The sequence below is a fragment of the Vulpes vulpes genome, chromosome 4 (genome assembly GCF_048418805.1).
Source record: "Vulpes vulpes isolate BD-2025 chromosome 4, VulVul3, whole genome shotgun sequence".
NCBI classification, from domain to species: Eukaryota; Metazoa; Chordata; class Mammalia; order Carnivora; family Canidae; genus Vulpes; species Vulpes vulpes.
This window is the reverse complement of record NC_132783.1, coordinates 118,542,621-118,559,142: the sequence shown is the minus strand read 5'-3', so window position 1 is coordinate 118,559,142 and position 16,522 is coordinate 118,542,621. Positions and strand designations below refer to the sequence as shown.

The following is a 16,522-nucleotide window of genomic DNA, read 5'->3' as shown; positions in this document are numbered from 1 at the left end:
CTCGTTCCTCTCCCGACCCACTTTAAAGAGAAAGAAACCGAGGCCCAGAAAGACTGAATCATTTCTTCAACACTTTTAGGCAGTTTTGTGGCAAAGCCTCTATTAGAACTCAAACCTCAGGACTCTCGGGCCAGCGTGCTTCCACAGAACACGCTAACACTCATCAGCTCAGGTTTTAAAATTAGGTTCCCTAGTGAGCAGGCTGGGATAGGATGGTGTGTGTGCTCGTGTGCGTGCATGTGAGGGTGTGGGCCAAGCGCAGGACACGAGCCCGGGACTGACACTCCCCACCACTCCCAGGGAAAGGAATTTTTCTTCATTCCAGCTTATCTTTCAGGGAGATTCAGGTTTTCAGTCATCAGACCCAATGAAGGGCATGGGAAGGAGGAGCCCCAGCACCCAGTGAGTCCATGTCAGGTGTGTCTCCAGGGGACACCAGCATCTGGGCAACAAGAGGTCTGTGCATGGCTGGAAATAGTGAGAAATAGGGGGAACCTCAACACCATCCCCATGGGAGCTGTCAAATAATGAGGGTGTATTTAGTTGGTGGTGAAAAAGAATGAAGTACGTCTACATATCAGTCAAGGAAAGATCCTCAAGATATATTATGAAGCAGGGACACCTGGGTGGCTCAGCGGTTTAGCACCTACCTTCTGCCCAGAGCGTGATCCTGGAGTCCCAGGATCGAGTCCCACATCAGGCTCCCTGCATGAAGCCTGCTTCTCCCTCTGCCTATGTCTCTGCCTCTCTCTCTCTGTGCCTTTCATAAATAAATAAATAAATAGATAGATAGATAGATAGATAGATAGATAAATAGATAAAATCTTCAAAAAAAGATATATTATGAAGCAAAAAGTAATGTGCATACAATGTGAACCCATTTATGTACAAAAGTAGATGCTAAATGACTTTGAATGTGTAGAAAAAGGACCACATCGACCTGATGACTGCAGTCCATTTACTCACTCCACAGATGCTTATGAGTGCCCTCTCTGGGCAGCAGGCACTGTGCTGGGCAAGGGCGTCAGCAGGAGGCAGAGTGGACACCATCCCGCCCTCCTGTAGCCCAGTAATGAGGGGATGGGGGACGGAAAGCGCATTCTGTATTTTTTTAGTTACTCCGTTATCTGAAGTTTTTAACAACAATAATTTATTTGTGACTGTGTGGTTATAAATGCGTAGATTCATAAATAAAAAAGGAGGTGTAAGGAGAAGAGAAATTCATGGCTAAGTGCGTGTGTCTAGATGCCTTAACCAGCAGGGGGCAGCACAGACAGCATCTGAGCTACAGAGAGACTCTGGTGACCTGTTTTATTCCTTGCAGACACAGTGATCACAAATAACAACCTGTGATTGTACAGGAGGTCTCTGTTTATAAAACTCATCCAAAGTCATCGACCCCTTCCATCCTTGCACCGTGCCTGTGAAGCAGCAGGCCTGTGTGTACGTGAGGAACACGTCAGCTGACTTCTCTGAGGTCTTATTTCTAATAGTTGGCAGAGATGAGTTTTCTCACATATGGGGGTGGGGGCGTGTGTGACAGGGAATACACATACATAGCTTCATCACTTAAAACTTAGAAGGCAACATAAACCAGAAACACAAACACACACACACACACACACACACACATACACCCCACAGAATAAAGTCTAGATGCTTCTAACCTACACAGAGCCCCTTTCCTATAGCAGTTAAGCAAACAAGAGGAACAAACTTATCATCCACACACTTTCATGCACAATCGGCAAATATGAGAGAGAGAGAGATCCATTTAAATATAGAGGCTAGTTCTGATTTCGTAAAGTCTATCTTAGTCCCAGAGACTATTATTTTTCAAACGTGAAAGTGCAAACAAGTCTCTAGGGAATTTTAATAAAATGTAGATTCTGATCTTGTAGGAGTGAAGGAGGGCCCAAGCATCCGTATTTTCTAGCAAGCTCCTAGGTGATCAATGGCTACTGGTCTACGGACCACCCTTTAAGGAGTAAGGCCATAGTCTCTTCCATTCCTTTCCCTGGATGGAGACCTCCACTTAGCATGAGATGGAAGCAACAGAGCTGCCAACCCCTCAGTTCCTTATCTTTCACTGTGTGAGCATCTCTCTCCACTGAGAGTAATTCCAGTGTTTTTTGTTTTCTTCTGTTTAATTCTAGTGTTTAAAGACTATGTTTTGTTCATACATGACTCTTAAACCAAGCCCATCAATTAACCTCAACTTCACCTGAAGAAACTATGATCATATCATAGCTCCAGGCTTCCAAGTCAATCCAAGGATTATGTTAGCTATTTTGAGATTTTGAGGTCCAATCCTCTGATTTGATGTGAGTCTCATGTATACAACACTGTCATTGACTTAAAGCAAAGAAAGAATTTTTGTTTTATTGTCACTCAGTTCCCATGGTTCTCAACTAGGGGCAATTTGCCTCCTGGGAATATTTGATAATATCAGAAGACAATTTTGGCTGCGGCGACTGGCTACTACATTCCAGTGGGCAGAGGTCAGAGATGCTGCTAAAATTCCTACAGTCCACAGACCAGCCCCCACAACCAGGAATTATCCAGCCCAAAATGTCAATGGCACCAGGGTCAGGAAACGCCACCCTGTTCAGTCCATTCATTCTGATCTATATCTTTGACAACTCATTGAATGGTTATTCATATACGGCCATAGACTCGGGCAAAGACAAAGATGACAGGCAACTTTTCATATTGGACCTCAGAGGTCTTGCTTTCCATTACTCAGGGAAGTTGAGTGCCTGAGGGTCCAGTGTTTGGCTTGAATTCCAACTCTGCCACAGACAAGCTGGATGGAGTGGACAAGTTACGCAAAATCTCTCAGCTGTAACTCCCTCAGATGTCAAGTGACTAAAAGAGCCTTGAGGGCAGGGGTCTTTTTATAGCAGTTTCTATTTGGAACAGCAAAGTATATACATTCTCCTTGCATACTTGTGCGTTTGTTGAAGAAAAGAATACCTGGCTTGCTTATAATATAATCTTTTTTTTTAGCACTCTGATGTTGACTGCTACTTTTTAAATCTTAATGAGAGTCTTGAATGTTAGGGATTATTATGATTGTCTGGCTCTTGTCCTGGCAGAGCCAGACTTGTGCCGCAGGATACGTACAGTATCCTATACTGTGTGCATATAGTACTGGTAGTGGGAAAGACCGAAGGCTCTAGCATCAGATAGCCTGGGGGCAAATCATAGCTCCCCTACCTGAGCTTAGACATTTGGTTCACTCTCCCTAAGCCTCAGTTTCTCCAGTTGAAAAATGGGGGTAATAACGGTTCCTATTTCACAGGGCACTTGGAAGAATTAAAGTTAAATGAACATAGTGCCTGGCATACAGCAAGCTCTCAGTAAAAGAAGCCTTTATCATGCTTTTGGCCTCCCGCCTCCAAATCAAGGACACCTGCTCAGTTAGCTCTCCAAACAGAAGTAGAGACACAGTACTAAAATCAGAACCTGGCCCCAGAGACCAAGCTGACCCAACTCCTTTCTGCTGCATGGAAAGTCAGGAGCTCACCCTCCTTGTCTCCTGCTCCACGTGCCTGAATGAGTTGTTCTGGAACAAACACTCCTTACTCTTCTGCATGCCCACTTGGCCGTATTCAGAATATAATGCCGATGACTAGATATACCCCATTTTCATTCTGCTAAAAGGCCAAAGGACACTAATAAAGATGTCAAAGCTCAAAATTGTTTGGAGAGCAAAGAAACAAATGAGGAGAGAAAATGGCAGCCTTTGATTCAATAATGAATTTTGCATCAAGGGCTCGGGATTACAGCGCACCAGAGACCACACTGCCATACACGCTGCATTCCATTTTTTATGAGAAAGAGGAAAACAGGGGAAAAACACAAACTGGTATTAAAGGCATATTAAAGAAAGTGTATTCAAGCATATATCTTGATTTGAGCATGTGAGCCCAAACCATTTATATTTTATAGCACCATAAAAGCTTGGAGCTGAAAAGAAGCATCTAGTCCAATCCCTTCGTCTTCTAGATGAGCAAATTAAAGCATCTGGGCATTAAGTAAAAGGCCTTACACTTTCAGCCTTGTAGCAGCTGACTTGGGAAGAGAAACCTGGGGCTTGTGCCTTTAGCCACTCCTGCCTCGCTTAAGGACCTGACTCCTGGCTGGTAGGGGACTGGAAGGAAACTTGGAATCCTTCTCCTAGTATATGGTTCTCACTGGGCTTGTGCCGGTCATACATTCATTCAGACTCTTTACTGAGCACTTACTATGTGCCAACCACTGTTCTTGGTACCTGGGCTGCAGAGTTAGAGAAGATGCTGTATCCTAATACACTACCTTCCAGGGAGCCACGTAGTCCATAATAGCACACAAATCAGTTATACAACATAATCCTGGTGGTGTCTCATGCTCTGAGGGAATAAAATAGCATGTGTTGGTGGAGAAGGACCACCAGGGAAGAGACAACTTGGAAGATCCCTCTGGGGGGCAGCCTCACTGAAGAGGAGGCCTGAACCCTAAGAAGTAGCCAGTCATGTGGAAGTCAGAGAGAGGAGAGTTCTGGTTAAGAGGAATAGCAATCACAAACACCTGAGGCAAGTGAGCAGACAGGAGGCCAGTGTGGCTGGACCAGAGTGAACAGGAGGAAGCGATAGGAGAGGCGATCAGAGCAGGCTGGGCTGCAGGCACCTGCCCAAGGACCCTAGGTGATGAAGGCTGGACTGAGAGCTGGACTGGAGGCTCTAGGCCCACAGTTTTTATGGTTCTGTGTCAACGATGCAGTGCAGCCCCTTTTCTCATGTTGAGTCACCACCAGGTCGGTTATAAGAGGACCCTGCCACACTGGGAGGAGCCTGGCTACGTCGTGCTCACACGCAGGACCTGGCATGGAACCGGTCTCCAAAACCAAGAGAGCCCCGAGCACCAGCCAGCATGGAGATGGAAAGCAGACCCACCCTTCTCCCCAGTGAGGCACCGTGACTCATACGGGGTTAGTCGGTCATGAACCAGCCCTGCCAGTCCAGAGAAAGGGCTTGAGAGAGCCCAAAGCTAATTTTTTAAAATAATTATCATTAATTTTTAATCACACAAGAATTCATGAATACATTTCCTCTACTTAAAAAAAATGAAGTGAAACATGGTCCCTAAGGCAGACATCCTCTCAAGACACCTGTCCTACTCTCTTGGTCAGTGCCCCACCTCTCTCCCACCTGGAGCTAAATGCTATCATTATTTCAGACCATATCTTATCCCCTAAAATGCACTCCAAGGGAAGATAGTGTGCTTTCTATGTGGTCATTTTAATAATTTGTGGCATGCCATATATACGGGGCTGCAGCTTGTCCTCGCCCCCACCAGACACTGGGTCTTGAGCAGCATTCCAGGTTATGACATCAGCACCCACTTCATTTTGTTAATTGCTGCGTCCTCTTCCTTAGTGTTATGATATGCCACCGTTCATCTCCCCCCAAAGTGTCATTTACACTGCTTCCAATTCTCTTTGTATCACAAATCCAATCACACTGCAATGAAATTTCCTCTCTGTCCACTTTGTGAGGATTCCTCTATGGCACAAGGAGGGCTCTACTCTTGGGCACAGTTCCCAAATGGAAGCAGAATGGGTCATGGGAATTTCTAAGCACCTAGCGATCATCTAGACCCCAGGGATCTTTCCGTATGGCCAGTGCATCCTCCAACGCCTCTGGGGCTCTGTAAAAGGAGGGACTTAGATTTGACGAGCTCTAATACTAGCACAGCAGTGGCAACCTAAAACTCACCGATGCTGGGGAGCAAACTGTGGGATTCTCTCACAGATAGAGGCTTGTTGCCCTTTCAGAGGTTATGAGGTGCTTGCAGGAGGCCTGTGGATTGCAATGTCACGCCAAGCAGTGCAATGCACTTTAATGGTGTTCCTGGGGAAATGACTAGCACACACATACCGCAGCCTTCTGCTTGCCCTTTACCGTGGCCTTCCTGGATATCAGGGGATATGATGTTACCTTCTGCAAATTCTCTGTAAATAACTGAGCTCGTATAGCTAATTTGTAATGAGATGAGGGAAAACACTCATCACCTGCTTTGCATAGACTTTGGTTCACAAAGTACACAGTTTCTCCTTTCATTCCTGGAACAACCCTGAGATATACACAGGAAAGGGATAATTATAATATGTATTATAATAATGCTTAATGGCACCTGTTATTCACTACAGCTGAGTAGATTCAGACACCAAGAATTAATTGGTTGCCCAAGGTCACATAGCTAGGGTTTGCATAGAACCCTACTCAGGTCCCCTGATTGCCAATCCTTTTCTCTTGCATAGGGCAGCACTGTACTTTCTAGCTGTGCCGCCATGAAGACCCACCTGTAATTCTTAATACCTAGGAGATAGGGGCACCCTTGGCAGATTCTGGAGGATATACTGGAAGACCATATTCAGAGGTAGAAATTACATCTTAAAGAGCCAAGTGAATAAAGAGGGAAGGGAGCCAGTTCAGGATAGAAGGGCATGGGAGTTAATTTAACTGAACTCTGAGATGACTAAGTCCATGTTGTCTGAGAGGCTTTTACTCCACCCATTAATTAAAGATACTCTCGGGATACTTAAGCTAGCTGGTCATGCAAGGCCTCTCTAGGGAGGTAGCAATTAAGTGAAGACCTAGAGGAAGAGGAGCTTCCCAAAACAGGTGTAGGGAACAGCATATGCAAGGTGTCAAGATGGACAAACTTACTGCACGGCCAGGGACTCCTTCCATGCAAGGAACCAAAGGGAGCGGGGGGCAAGAGGTAAGGTGGGTTCCTCCATGACTGGACTGGGCATTTGGTGCTAGGGGAGCTCAGAGGATGGCTTCCAGGAGATGACAGGACCTGAGGGCTTCTGGAGGAAATGACTGGCATTATTTGAGGGAGGTGTAGCAGGGGAGGGCACTCCCGGCAGAACCATAGGCATAAGAGAGGTGATTGGTGAGTAATAAGTAAGGCTAAGTCTTTTAATCTGTAAAACGGAAGAGCAAGTTAGAAGGCTCACTGGTATCGCTCTCAGACTCCAATAAGGAAACTGAGCACAGGGAAGCTTGACCAAAGGGAATGGCAGGGCTGAGCCTCCAGACCTACCAGATTCCCAACTGGAGCTGGCTCCACCCCAGCTCCTTGCTTCTGCTGGCAGGGTGACTGTCAGGAAGGAGGCTTGGGCTGTGGTCGGATGTGAGTATGAGGCCTCAGCAGAACCCTGTGGTGGGACCATCTGCCCAGAGCTCCCCCGCAGCCAGCATTGCAGCCCCCAACACTCTGATCTTAAAGCCAATTCCTTTGTTCCCCCCAGAAGCTTCCCCAAGACCTCGGGAACCCCTTTGATTTGTTTTTAAACATTTCTGCACAAAACAATGTAAGGAACAAGAAGAAAAGCACGGCTCCATCACCAAACCCTTTGGGCCAGAAAAACGGGCCTATGTCCTGCCAATTCCACCCCAGTCTGAGAGCTCCCCCAGGAAGGAAAAGGGCGCAGACATGGAGTCAGGGAGCACCACGCAAAGCACCATTTCCTGGTGGGAAGTCTGTTCTTTGCTCAGGGCCTGGGGCTCAGCACAAAGTAGTGGGGCCCCCAGGGGATCAAAGGTCTCTGCATCAGCCTGGAACATGGTCAGATCTGCTGCCAAACTCCAACCACAGAACATTCAGATGCTGAGGACTGAGAACACTAGGGTGAAAGATGCCTCAGGACTCATCTGGTCCAATCCTCCATTTATAGATGTGGCAACTCCGGCCCAGAGCGGCACCTTCAAGCCAGTCAGATTCTTCCAAGGCAAACAATAGCAGAGTACATGAGCAATACTAGATGCCTGGCACAGTGCTAAGATACTATACCTGTCATTGCCACCAACCCAAAGAGTGGGGTAGCTACTGCTATGACCCCAGCTTCACACGCAAAGAACCGACAGCCTAGACAGGTCAAGTCACTTGCCTGAGGTCACACCGCAATGACCAGTAGAGCCAGGACTAGCCCAGACCATTTTATCCCACTGCCCCCAAGGCTTCTTCACATCCCACTACATCAGGGCGGGAAACAGGACCCCTGACTTCCCAGGCTAGGAGGGCATTCCCATCCCAGGTTCATTAATTCTGAATGTGGTCTTGACCATCTGCACCCCACTCAGCTCTTCCACAAAGAAGCCTCTAGACTCATCACCTGCAACCGGTTCTGCCTCCCCTTGGACCTGTGATTTTCTCTTTCGTCACTTGGTTCTGTACCCCCACCTTCCCCACAACCCTACGCCGAATCAGGATGGCTGTTCCTTCTTCTTTGGCTCAGCTCATATGTCACCTGTTGAGAGAGACACCCGTCTTTTAGTGTCTACTACTGCCCTCTCTTCACTTGCTTTACACACTGTAATCAGAAGTCTGTGTTTATTTGTGTATTGTCTCCTCCCCTGTGTTTCTGGCAGGCACCGCTCCTGGCATGGATAGACACTCCATCAGAAGTTGTTGAACAAATGAACGAATGAGTGAATGAACTAGAAAACAAGAGAATACCTTAGTTCCTCTTCAGATAAATGTCTGCCAAGAAGCTTACAATTGCCCAAGTGATTCTGTTAAAACTACATAATCCAAAATTTTTGTTTGATCCAAGAGCCTGATAATTAGGAGTGTGCCTTCCCAGATCTTTTTTCTATGCATTATAAATATATGTATATGTGGTACCTATATGGGATCCCACTTGTAGAAAAGTGATTGAACTATTTTATATGACATGTATATTCTGTATGTTTTCTGTATTATATGATACATGTGTCCACAAACATACATTCTCCCAAGAAAAACTGAATATATTTTTCCACAATTTTCTTATTTAACACATACCGTGAAAGTCTTTCCTCACTACCACATGTAGATCTGTCTCATGTTGTCAAAAACTACATATCATTTTTCAAAAATAAAAATAAAAGTACTCACTCTTGGTGGGATATTCAAATAGTCTAGGAATAGCAAGCAGAAACCATTGGATCACAGGCACCTCTTCCCACCATTGCCACACCTCACGTGCCAGAAAGATTTTGTGTCCAGGTGAGGGTGTGTGAGGGGGGATTCACTCACCCTCACAATGGGCAGGAGCACACAGGAGTGGGGCGGGGAGGGACCTGCTCATGGAGAGGTAAGAATGTGGGATGCAGCTGGATGGCAGTGAGAACGAGGCAACTGGGAGGAAAAGCTGGGGAGCCTAGTGCTGGGTTAGTCAGGGAGAGCAGCGAGAGGGTCAGAAAATGGGAACAAGAGCTACAAACCACCCCAGTCAGGGACCGGAAGTCAGGACACAAGGGGCACTTTGAGCAGAAGAGAAGCATAATGGGGGCAGCCCATCCACCCCTTGAAGAAGGTGGAAAATCTGTCTCCCAATGGTTTTCCCACCTGGTTTTCCAACACCCAGGAGCATTTGCCTGTTTCCGAGTGAGACGTGTTTATCTCCATTCTGGAGTCTCAAAGTTCAAAACAAACTTCCAAACAAAGGGACCCTCCGCTCTGGCTCTGCGGTTTTCAGCTTCATTCTCTTGCAAAGACAGAGCCAAGGTTCTGCTTTCCTGATGACTTTCACAGCCAATTCCACCCAACATCCCACCCCCAGCTTCCTTCTGCGTCTTTCCTGGCTGCCTCCAATTGTTGTGGACATCCTCACGGGTAGGGTTGTTGCAGCTCCTTTTAACCCTTTTCTTCCTATCTTTAAAATTATGTAGGGAAAATAATTTCCCAGCGGAAGCGCTTTGGGGCATTTAGAGTGGACCAAAGTTCTCTCCAAAGAGCTGAATTCATCAGGATCCAGTTGCAGATATTATTAAAAACAATCCTAGACCAGAAGAACCTCTCAGTAAGCTCCTGGCAGGTGGAGAATTCTGAGACATATTTTCACGGCCATCCCTCTGTGGAAAAGCCCACCAGGTTTACAGAAGTAGAAAATAACAAGACTGTCTCTGAGGGTAGGTGTCAGTGAGGGATGATACTAACAATCAGCTCACATCATCATCTTTTGCTAAGCATTACATTGAGTATTTTAATACACACAATAATCCAGGAGGTAGGTTCTATATTATACCCATTCTACAGATGAAGAATTTGAGGCCAGAGAGTATCTCGCCCAAGGTCCCACAGATACTAACTGATGGAGCTGGGACTGAAAATCAGCCAGGCTGGAAACAGCTTCGGGCTCTTAACGAAGCCACCACTGGGTTTGCCTAATTCATGCTTTGCTAACTTAATTATTGTCTACCACCCCTTCCCCAAGTAGGAGTTATATTCCAGGAGAACAGGTCCTTGTCTGTCCTGTTGTATCCCCAACAGCCAGCACAGGACCTAGCACAAAGTAGACTGTCAATAAATGAATTACTGAGTAAATGAATCAATGCATGAATTCTATGGTTTTATTTGACTCTGTCCTGTCATCTGAAAAATTCCAAACGTTGAGGCTCAGGGTGATAGCTACGTATGTTCATCAAATAGTCCTATTAATTTGACCCGTTGAACTTACCTGAACTTTTTCCCAGAAAAAAATAAATAAATAAATCTTTTTCCAAGCATTAGGATGTGTAGCAAGCAACATGAAACTTAGGAATTGAATAAGGAATCCCAATCTGAAAATGTAAAGAGAAAGTATAAATGTAAAGAGATCTTTTGGAATCATATAAACATTTACTAATCACTTACAAAGCTGTTCTGGGCCCCCTGCCTTTTTCAGTAGGACAAGTGGTCCGTGAATCACGTGGGATACTTATTTAAAATGCAGAGCAAGAAAAACCAGGAGCCTGGGAATCTGCATTTTACAGCCATCTCACTTGTAACGTAAACAAAAGTTGGAGGCCCCCTGTGAGGCCATGAAGGTTATTCCCCATCCATTGAAAACAAACCCTAACAAGCTAACAAAATGCATTTCAAGACCAGTGACCCTTCCATGTATCTAGTGATTCCTTAAGCACTGTCCCATCTTGGGATCGTGAGCCATAGCGATTTTTTTTAACCCAGTATAAGGCAGAAACGTTGTATTTATCTACAAGATAAATGTTCCCCATTTTTAGGAAGATGACTACCTAGCCTTGCCCTGATACCTCAGATTCTTGTGTGCTGAGTCACTCTCACACGGAACCAAGCTAGTGAGAGGGTTCGGTCCAGTTCCACCCTGCTGTGTGTCTGTCCTAGGGCAGGTACTCCGCCTCTGTGACCCCTTCTTTCCCTGTCTCTAAGTCCGGGGTCTGAGGGTTCACGACATCTTGATTCTACACATGCTCTAAGCAGGGATCACGGAGTCTCTCAGTCTTGTTTTGCTATACCCAAAAGTCATGCTTCTGTGACCACGAATTAGGTTCAGAAGGTGACGGAATAAGGAGTCTGAGGAATGTAAAAAAAAAAAAACAACCAAAAACCAAAAAACCCCACCCCACTGAATCAATCATGACCAAAATATCAGAATATAGCTTTCCATAATACACACCTCAAGAACCAATTACAAAAATAATAGTAGTAATAATACTTTAGAGGAGAGTCAGCTGTACGAAACCTGGGTGAACCAGTGAGGCTGAGTCACAGGGCCCCATACCTGCCTCGGCCTCGGATGGGGAAGTCTCCAGGTGGGGCTTCCTAGAGCTTCTTCTCCTCTGAGGACTGCGCAATATCAGGTCCAGAAGAGACCTGGGGCCTTCTATCAACAGATGTTCGTTGATACCTCGGGTGTGCCAGGCCTGTGCAGGCGTTGGGGAGCCCTGTGGTGAGCCCCGCGGGCACGGCCCGTGCTCTCACTGAGCTGACACTAGCCGGGTAGGGAGGTGATAAACCATTGTCCCAAATGACTCAGTGATCAGGGGTACGGGGGGGCAGGAGGGGACACAAGGGGGAGGCCGCAGGAGCCCCTCACGCCTCCCCCACTCGGTCCAGGGGGAGCATGAGGCCTCGGCAGCAGCGAGCGGCTCAGGACCCGAGTCCAGGGGCGCGGGGTGGACGCGGGCGCGGGCGCGGACTTGGCAGCGACACCGTCTTGCTGCAGAGCCCGGCTTTCCCGCCAGCCCCTCCCGGCGACGGCGGCTTTCCTACCGCCGCGGAGCCCGCAGACCCGAGCCCCGAGGGAGCGGAGGGCAGCGCCCGAGCGCCGCGCGCCCCCCGCACGGGGTCGCCTCCACCCGCCCGCGCGCCCCAGGCCCGGGAGCGGCCCGCGGCGGCCCGGAGCGGCCGGGAGCGGCCGGGGGCGGCCGGGGGCGGCCCGGGGGCGGGGCCTGGCGAGGCGCCGGCGCGTCCGGCAGGTGGCGGCAGCGAGCGGCCGCGCCCCCCGCGCCGCCGGCCCGCGAGCCCGCACCATGGATGGCGAGCTCCCGGGGGTCGCTGTGCTCGCCTCGGAATTCGAGACCGCCGACGAGGACCGCGATGCGTGAGCCGGCCGCGGGGGCCCAGGCAGGGGCCTCTGGCTCCCGACGCTGGCCGAGAGGTGGGTCCCGGGGCGGTGGCCGCTCCCGAGGCCGGGCGGGGACGCGCTGCCCCCGCCCTGCCTCCCCGCGGTCCACACCCCCTTCGGGCTCGGGAGCCGCGGGGCCGGAGGCGCCGGGGTGCGCGCGGGGGGCGGGCGCTGGGGCCCCCGCTGCCCGGGCCGGTGCGCTGCCCCGCGCTGCCGCCGCCGCCGCCGCCGCCGCCGCCCTCACCTGCGCGCGTCGGTCCCCGGGCCCCCGAGGCCGGCGGCTGCAGCCCGGACCGCGAGGGGCGGCCGCGGGGGAGCGAGCACCTGAGGACACGGAGCTGGCCCTGGACTGCCCTTTCACCCCCAGGTGATGAGTGAGGCCGGGAGGTCGCGAGCTTCCAAAAGCAGCCGGGTCCTGCGTCTTGAATGAAAGAGCCAGCGCGAAGGCATCACCATGAACACGAGCAGTAAGTGGGTCCTCCTCTCCTTTGCCATGGGAACAGGGTGGGGGCGGGAGGTGCGGAGCCGGAGGCAGCCTGGCATCGCCGGACACGCGGCCCCCAGGCTCCCTCCTGGCCCCTCTGTGCGCCCCGGAAGGGGGATGTGGGTCCGGCTTCTCCTGACAATTTTGCTCATGTCTTACTGGCAGCAGCACTTGCCTCTGCGGGGAAGGCTGCTCGGCTCCTTCTAGCAATGCCTGGGAAGGCCTAGGAAGCACTAACGAACGTGGCCATTGTCTGACTGTGGGGGCTCTAGGAGACCTCCCTGCACGCAGCTGGGGAGCCCTGGAGGGGCCCGGCTTGTCCTGAAGCCGAGAGGAGCAGGGAGGCCGGCCCCGGGCTGGTGGTGGGTGGATGTGGGCAGGCAGTGGGCTGGGAGCGAGCAGTTTGATAAACAAATCGTCAGGAAGCCACCTTTGGGTCTAGAGATTGTGAAATATCCTGCTCCTGTGCCTGCAGCCCCACGGGCCCGGCGCTGATTTCTGCACACACCTACAGGCCGCGTAGCTATCCCGAGAGGAGAGAAAAGAGACAGGCCCTTTGGCCAAGATCTCTAACATGCCAGGGGTAACAGCTGCTTTGCAGAGACAGGACCAGACATTTTGCTGCTGGGCTGGGCCTCAGCTGCTGAGAAATGCAGGCAGAAATACAAGGAGGCCCTGTATGTGTCTCTTCAGTGTGGTCCCTGTGACCATGGGCACCCACTGTCACCACCACCCTGGAGAGGAGATCTGGGTTCAAGTCCTCCCCCTCCCGCCTCCTCATCAGCTCAGCTTGTCTGGGTGCTCCCAGGAGCAGGTGGGATCGTTGAAGCGGAGGACCCAAGGAACATTCGGTTGCCTGGGTCTGTGACTTTCCCATCAGTCTCCTCTCTGGATCCCAGATTGCTGGTCTGTAAAATGAGAAGGGTTGAATCTAAATCTGTAAGTTTCTTTTTAAAAAGCGAGAGCCGAACAGCAAGACCAGAAAAATCAGTACCTTCTGAGGCTGTGTCCAGACCAAAGCCACCGTTTCTCCACCCTCCCTCCATTTCAAGCCTGTTGGCCTGGAGGGGAGGAAAACAAAGCAAAAGCCAGTGAGATGGAAATGAAATATATTTATTTACTATGTATTTGTATGACTCATCCCTCTGCTCTCTTCCTTTGTGTATTACATAGCTCTGCTAAGCGAGTGTGGCTGAACTCCCTCTGCCTCTTCCAGCCAAAGAATTTTGCCTCTTGATTATGACAGGCAGGAACGGTGCTTTGGCTTCACACCGGGCTCTGGAAAAGAGCAAAATTCTGTAGATCTGATCACCTAAGTGGGCCACATGTTTCCCCCTGCGTGCTTTCAGACGAGTAAAGATGTGAGCTGCCTGTCACTTCTCACTATCTCTAGGGGAAAGGTGTAGTTATGGGAGTCCTTTCTCACTACATGATAGGAGAGAAAGATGGCTCATCTGTTTTTCAAAAAACTAAGAAATAGGTTCACAAGCAGCTGGCCTTACCCTTTTCTCTTGTCCCATTAGCAACACTGAATATGCCTGAAAGAAGGAAACAGCTTTTACTTTTTTTTTTTTTAAACAAACAACAACCAATTGAGCTGAATACCGCAGGAGACAAGGACTCACAAAAATGCTACTCCAGCCTCGTATACTTTTTCTAAGTAGGGAGAGTGTGTTTATTTTCCAGAGGTAGTGGAAAATAAACAGAGAAGCATGACTTGGGTGACCGCTGAGGTCCCCGTAAGAAGTGCTCCTCTAAGGGCTACCCTGGGGAGCACTGTGGCCACTGGTGCTCAAGGCTTGGGGGCGGGGCTCCATCATCCCTGAGGCTGCTTCCAAGCCTGAGAGTCTGCAAATGGAGAATATAGAAGTCAGACCTCATATGAGCGAAGCAGTGATAAGGCCATAGGGGCTGGGCGTTGGCAGGAGGTCCTTGAGGTGACCTGATCAAAGCAAAAATGCTCTCCCCTTTGGGATGTAAAATTCTTACTTAATCCTGGTACCTGAAATGGAACCTAAGAGACAATCTTACTCAGTTTTTCTCTCCCTTCCATTTATTGGATCCTCACCCTCCACCAGTCACCGTGCTCAGCATCGTACCTGTATGATCTCCCCAACTGTCACCCGCACCCTGGGAGATGGTGGTACTACTACAGTTTCATGGGTTACACCTTGTAGCTATGAATGTTCACCAACTTCTTCAAGCCATGCAGTTAGCTGTTGGATTATGAAAGGTGCTTGGATGTGTTGCATTTTCATAATGGGAACCATTCCTAATCAGTGGCTCAGATGGCACCAATGAAGTGAGGGCAAACCATGAGATGACTATGAAGTTATAATTGCTTCATCAGAGCAAAAGAGGAGTTCAAGGCTGTGGTCTTGGGGCAGTATGTAAGAGCTGATATATAGCTGGGGCTCTGGGATCAGCTGGCCCCAGGTTCTGGTCCTCTTTTTTCACTTATTAGCCATGTGGTCTTCAGTATGGTTGTCTCACCTGCAAAATGGGGATGATGGGACCCACCTTACGTGGAATGGAGATAAATATTAACACAGCACGCAAAATACAGGGTGTGATGCCTGGGCCATCACTGGCCTCATATCAGCGAGGGTGGTCAGGCTGTTCTCGTGACCACAGTGGTTGGTCATTGTGGTTGTTGTCATCGTGGACTCTATGTCATTAGCAAGGAGGTTACTCAGCCTCTCCGATGTCACACCGTGGTCATAAATCGAGAATACCAGAAGTATGATTTTGAGGATTAAGCGGGATCATGAGAAAATGCTTTGTAAACATATGTGAGTTGTTTTTATCCGTAAATGAGACACACGTGGCTCAGATGGCAACACCAGGGGAGTGCTCTGTCAGCAACTTCTCAGTGCGCTTCAGAATCCTTTCCTCCAAAATCTAGCTGAGTTTTCGTATACCACAGGATGGGAATTTGAGAGAAAGGGGTAATTTTGGAGGTTGATGGAGTCGATTGGTGGTATAGACGTGGGCAGAAGGCCCACCCTGCCCCGCAGCAGAGGGAACGTCCCCCTGATGTATGCTGTTCGTGTGCCCTGGCTCTGTTCCTTCCAAGCCTTATTTGTCATCCATCCCATCATGCTCATCCACGTGCCTGCTGGCCACTTTCCTGAACCCACACTGCAAGGAAGGAGCTAACCCCAGGCCCATCACTTTTACACGGTCCCTGGAGCCATGGAAGCACCACCATCTAATGTGCAATAATAAATTGTGAGGCAACAATGAATCTTTGGGTTCCCTATAGGTTCCCAAGCCCCTTGGTCCAAAGCCAGGAGAAACTGAGTTTATCTCAGTTTCTCAACTCTGAGCTCCAGAGTTGACTCTGTGTCCCATAAAATGCCATTCTCCTTGCATGGGCGAGAACTCCCCAAGCTCCTGAAAACTGTGGCTTTTGTAGGCACAGAACTCAGCAGAGGCCCATTCTTCAGGCTGGGGAGCATCACGCATACCACGTACGGTAGTGCAAGAACCATCCACCTTCATTTAATCAACTTTTCCTGTCCTCTGACCCTTTCCTTGGGATCTCTCACGGATTGGCATGCCAAAAGGTTACTGTTTGGGAGTAGACTGTTTTGCTAAGGGAGAGCACTGAAGAGTCACATCACCCTTATCGT

The 16,522-nt window shown here is 49.3% G+C and overlaps 2 protein-coding genes across 7 annotated transcripts in view; one reads left to right on the top strand and one right to left on the bottom strand.

Annotated features, from left to right (window-relative positions):
* Nucleotides 1-12,120, bottom strand: part of SH3TC2 (SH3 domain and tetratricopeptide repeats 2) — a 105,179-nt gene extending 93,059 nt beyond the window's left edge. For 2 of the 3 annotated variants that reach the window (XM_072756902.1, XM_072756903.1), the window contains exon 1: nt 9,385-9,552. In XM_072756902.1, the coding sequence (XP_072613003.1) occupies nt 9,385-9,409 (25 nt within the window). In that variant the 5' untranslated portion in view covers nt 9,410-9,552. Of the gene's footprint in view, nt 1-9,384; nt 9,553-10,495; nt 10,599-11,561 lie in introns of those variants that run through there. The other variant, XM_072756911.1, reaches the window with a different exon arrangement.
* Nucleotides 12,121-12,213: 93 nt separating this feature from the next.
* The window catches only part of ABLIM3 (actin binding LIM protein family member 3), a 111,464-nt gene continuing 107,155 nt past the window's right edge, over nt 12,214-16,522 (top strand). For all 4 annotated transcript variants that reach the window (XM_072756918.1, XM_072756917.1, XM_072756916.1 and 1 more), the window contains exons 1-2: nt 12,214-12,436; nt 12,771-12,870. In XM_072756918.1, the coding sequence (XP_072613019.1) occupies nt 12,858-12,870 (13 nt within the window). In that variant the 5' untranslated portion in view covers nt 12,214-12,436; nt 12,771-12,857. The remainder of the gene's footprint in view (nt 12,437-12,770; nt 12,871-16,522) is intronic.